The sequence below is a fragment of the Loa loa genome (assembly GCF_000183805.2).
Source record: "Loa loa unplaced genomic scaffold supercont3.592, whole genome shotgun sequence".
NCBI classification, from domain to species: Eukaryota; Metazoa; Nematoda; class Chromadorea; order Rhabditida; family Onchocercidae; genus Loa; species Loa loa.
This window is the reverse complement of record NW_018108772.1, coordinates 20,467-24,301: the sequence shown is the minus strand read 5'-3', so window position 1 is coordinate 24,301 and position 3,835 is coordinate 20,467. Positions and strand designations below refer to the sequence as shown.

The window sequence follows — 3,835 nt, the reverse complement described above, 5'->3', positions numbered from 1 at the left end:
TTTAGCAATTAACAATTACGAATTTATTGAAACAATCCTCAATCCAAGACATAAATCAATCACTTCATAGCATTTGCAACTATTTGAAAACAAAATCGAATAATTTAATCATCTAAGTTTAAAAATGGGAAAGAAAACGAAATTTCTCAGGTTTTTGATAAATTTGGAAAAATATATCAATTTTGATTTAGGAATAAAGCAAAATAAAAATACTGCTTTGATAATATGGTTTTAGCAAGTATGCCATACATGATCTAATTTTTTCACTTCGTTCAAAACTACATAATACGCTTATGGCCATTGTTTTAGAAAATTGAGGAGTATCGTAGAGCCAATCACTTACATATTTCATCAGCAACTTTACAATGATTCCTTATTCATTACTTCATTGCTACCCCAAGTGTTCCTAATCACGCAAAAGAAAAAGGTGAGGAAGTTTAACAAAATATTGATTGGATGCGATCATAGTATCCAGCCTTAATTTACCTGAAGTAATGAGTTGCTATGATAATATGCACCCGTTGCCATATATCATACCTTTTCTCTTTTAGGCGTTTGATGCAAGATCTAATAGAGGAAATGACGGACCCAATTAGCATTTATCATAATCAAATATATTAATTTCAACAAAACGTGTATTTTTTCGTATGACCATGTCATGCAGAAGAAGATTGCGAAAGTAAGTTATTGTTGCAAAAGTAAGAATACTTCACTAAAGAATCTATCGGACATTCTGTGCAAAATCAACCGTTTGGTTGACAATTTAAGGATTGGACATGGAGCAATCATGAAGAATCGTATAACGATCGAATGTTTGATAACAACGAATTTAAAACAACTAATTTTGCAAATAGTGTTACCTAAGGCTATAAATTTATTGTGGTATTGAGTAACAAAATTTAGTTTTGATTTCAATTAGTCGTCTTTTTAGTGATAATATTAAGGAAACAATGTAAAACTTTTGAATGACAACATTGTTTACAACGAATAATATAAATTTATAAAATCTGATAAATAAGATGAGAAATTTTCTTGAAACTTTTTGTTAAACATATAAATTTATCAAGTTACACCAACCGAATTAAATTTCAAAGCGCCTAAATTTGTTCATTGTTTTATTACTCTTTGATTTTAAATTTAATTACTTATTGTTGTAAAGGATATAAATGGAAGGAAGAACAACAACTTTATCCGTACTGAATTTTAATTAATTAACGACAAAAAAAAAACATATGACAAATATACTAAAGATACATTTCTGTGTTATTGCGAGTTTTGTGTTGATAAACCTTGTGAGCTCTTAGTACTCTCTTAGACGAGAAGAAACCGTCATAAAAATCACACCTAAGTTTAGGTTGATGTGCCTTGTTATGTTAGTGAAGTAATTTTAGAGAATGATAATTTTTTTTCACATCCAGTCCCTCTGCACGAATATGAACCTTGTTCACTGTCCTTTTCAAAATGTTCTCCTCTCGCTTGATTGGTTACATTGTAGCAATTGTACATCTTCATCTATAAAATTTCTTGTATGATATTAGCGTTTACAATTAACATTTTACCATTTGCAACTATTAACATAATTTAAAAATTAATCGTAAAAACGTCAATATCGCAAGATAAGCTTATTACATCAAATTTCAATTTAAATAAAAATGATTTATTTCTTTCTGCACATAAAACAGGCTCAATCTAACTTTGATGATCAGCTAGATACAAACACGTTTAAAATTTCATCAAATTTGCAAAACTAGTTAAGAGTTCCGGAGCATGCTACAGTTTTTGGACAGAATATTAAGTTAATATGTTGCCATGTGCTTGTAAAATATGTCGCGAAATTTGAATATTCATTCTACACTTCGCGCATTTGCACTGATAGCGAAATGATTTACTGTGCATTTCCCTATGCTTCATTCGACTGTATTCCCCATACTTATTGTATATCCCAGATATGCACATGCATGCTTTTTGTCATCTGATAAGGTCTTGTTATGACATTTATATTTGCTTTGGTAATTAGTTAACATAATTTGAAAATTAGTCATAAAATTACCAATAGCACAAAGAAAACTTGTCACACCACATCATGATTAACATGGAAAACGAAAAGCAGTTTGCTTAAAGAAAGAAACCTGATCTTACAGTCTTTATTGGAATCTTCTCCACGACAATGACGAGATCTGTACCGGTTTTCGTTTCTTTATTGCTTATATCTTCAACTTTACCAATCGAATGTATTCAAGAATCCGTAAGGGATCGAACAAAATGTCATTATTCAAATCTCCATCACATCCGATAATTTCACTATTATATGTATCCACATCTGTGCCAAGCATTAACTCCAAATCACAGTGGTCAAGAATATCAAAGTCATTTGAGAAATACTCACTGCCCCAACGATCCTGTTGAATTTGGTCAGAAGCGTTTAGATGAGTAAAGAGAAAGTTTGGTTCTGAGCTGAAACGATGCAAAACAAATGGTTGAACCAAATGATGTATGTCATCGATGTAATGAAGAATAATGTGAAATAAAGAATTCCTAAAATGTCAGAAATGCTCAAATGAAAGCTTTTTGTTTCAGAATGGTTGGAATTGAACGACAAAGATTCAAATAGTTTAACATAATTTCTTATACTTTTTCGCTTTTCATTTTCATTTTCCTGTTTCTGGATTGACTCCAACGAAAGTATGACAGTAGCACGTAGCTAAACATACTATTGAAATTTGGAGCAGTTGTTGTTGGATACTGGATACTCCTCAGGAAATTCAGATGATCCCAGCAACATCTGTTGAATCAAGTAATATTATGAAGAATGACATTCTGATAGCCATCATTGGAATCCAGTTTTACATTCTTAGGATTATTATTTCGACCGGTTGGCCGATGACTTGAAATATTTCAATTTAACAATCAATTGTTGCCCTCCAGCATATATACATGGTTGCTTTAATTGTTTTAAAAGAGAATTTTAATTTCAGCTTTTAAAGTTTGGATGACACAGAGGATAATATTTGCATAGACGGAGGGAACCAATAAAATGAATAGTTATCATCAAAGGTTGATGATATATTTAATGGCATATTTAATCTGTATATTGTTAAATAATTTTGTCTACTTTATTTGATACAATATTGGTACTGAATGATTTGTATATTGTTATAGAAATTTGCAGTTTTAATTTTTATAACGTTAGTTAACAATAGCGACATATTGGATATTTCCAATACTTATCTTTAAGCATTTCAGGTCATCTTAATCATATTTCACTTAATTATATTCCAATTCTAATTATTCTTTTTCTTTTTTGTACATTTCAAATTAACTTCATATAATAATCAAATATATGATAATCCATGCATATGACTCGTTTCATATTAGCAATTCCATTCAGGTAAAGATATATTTGCTTGTTTATATTAAAAATAAACGAATATTACATTACTGCTTGGACCAAAGACTGTGTCCTGCATCGCTTACTCCCACTTGTTGTGACATTCATTTTTCAGCAAAAAATTCCCAATAAAGTTGACAAAAAGAGCTGCCAACTCTGTTAGCAATTTGTTGTCGGAAAATTTGCCGAAACCAAGCATTGACACATATTGCTATGTTCCTGCATGTCACTTCAGCCTATCTGTTGGAAGATGGTGCATTTACAGTGGATAACTTTTTTCTGCTTTACTCTATTAAATTAATATCTAAAAATAAGATTTTGAGAAATCCTCAAAATTTTGCTAGTCAGCTAATTGGAAGAACTCCAATAGATAAATAAATAAATAATAGTTATAATTTTCAGTTTCTCATTTCAGTAACATTAATCAACGTCACGTTATTTACAAGC

At 30.3% G+C, this 3,835-nt stretch overlaps 1 protein-coding gene across 1 annotated transcript; it reads right to left on the bottom strand.

Annotated features, from left to right (window-relative positions):
• Nucleotides 1-2,204: 2,204 nt before the first annotated feature.
• Nucleotides 2,205-2,782, bottom strand: LOAG_13420 (hypothetical protein; the record flags this gene model as incomplete). Its single annotated transcript, XM_003148927.1, has 2 exons — nt 2,205-2,454; nt 2,712-2,782. 2 exons carry the CDS (start codon nt 2,780-2,782, stop codon nt 2,205-2,207), a joined length of 321 nt encoding a protein of 106 aa, XP_003148975.1.
• Nucleotides 2,783-3,835: the final 1,053 nt, after the last annotated feature.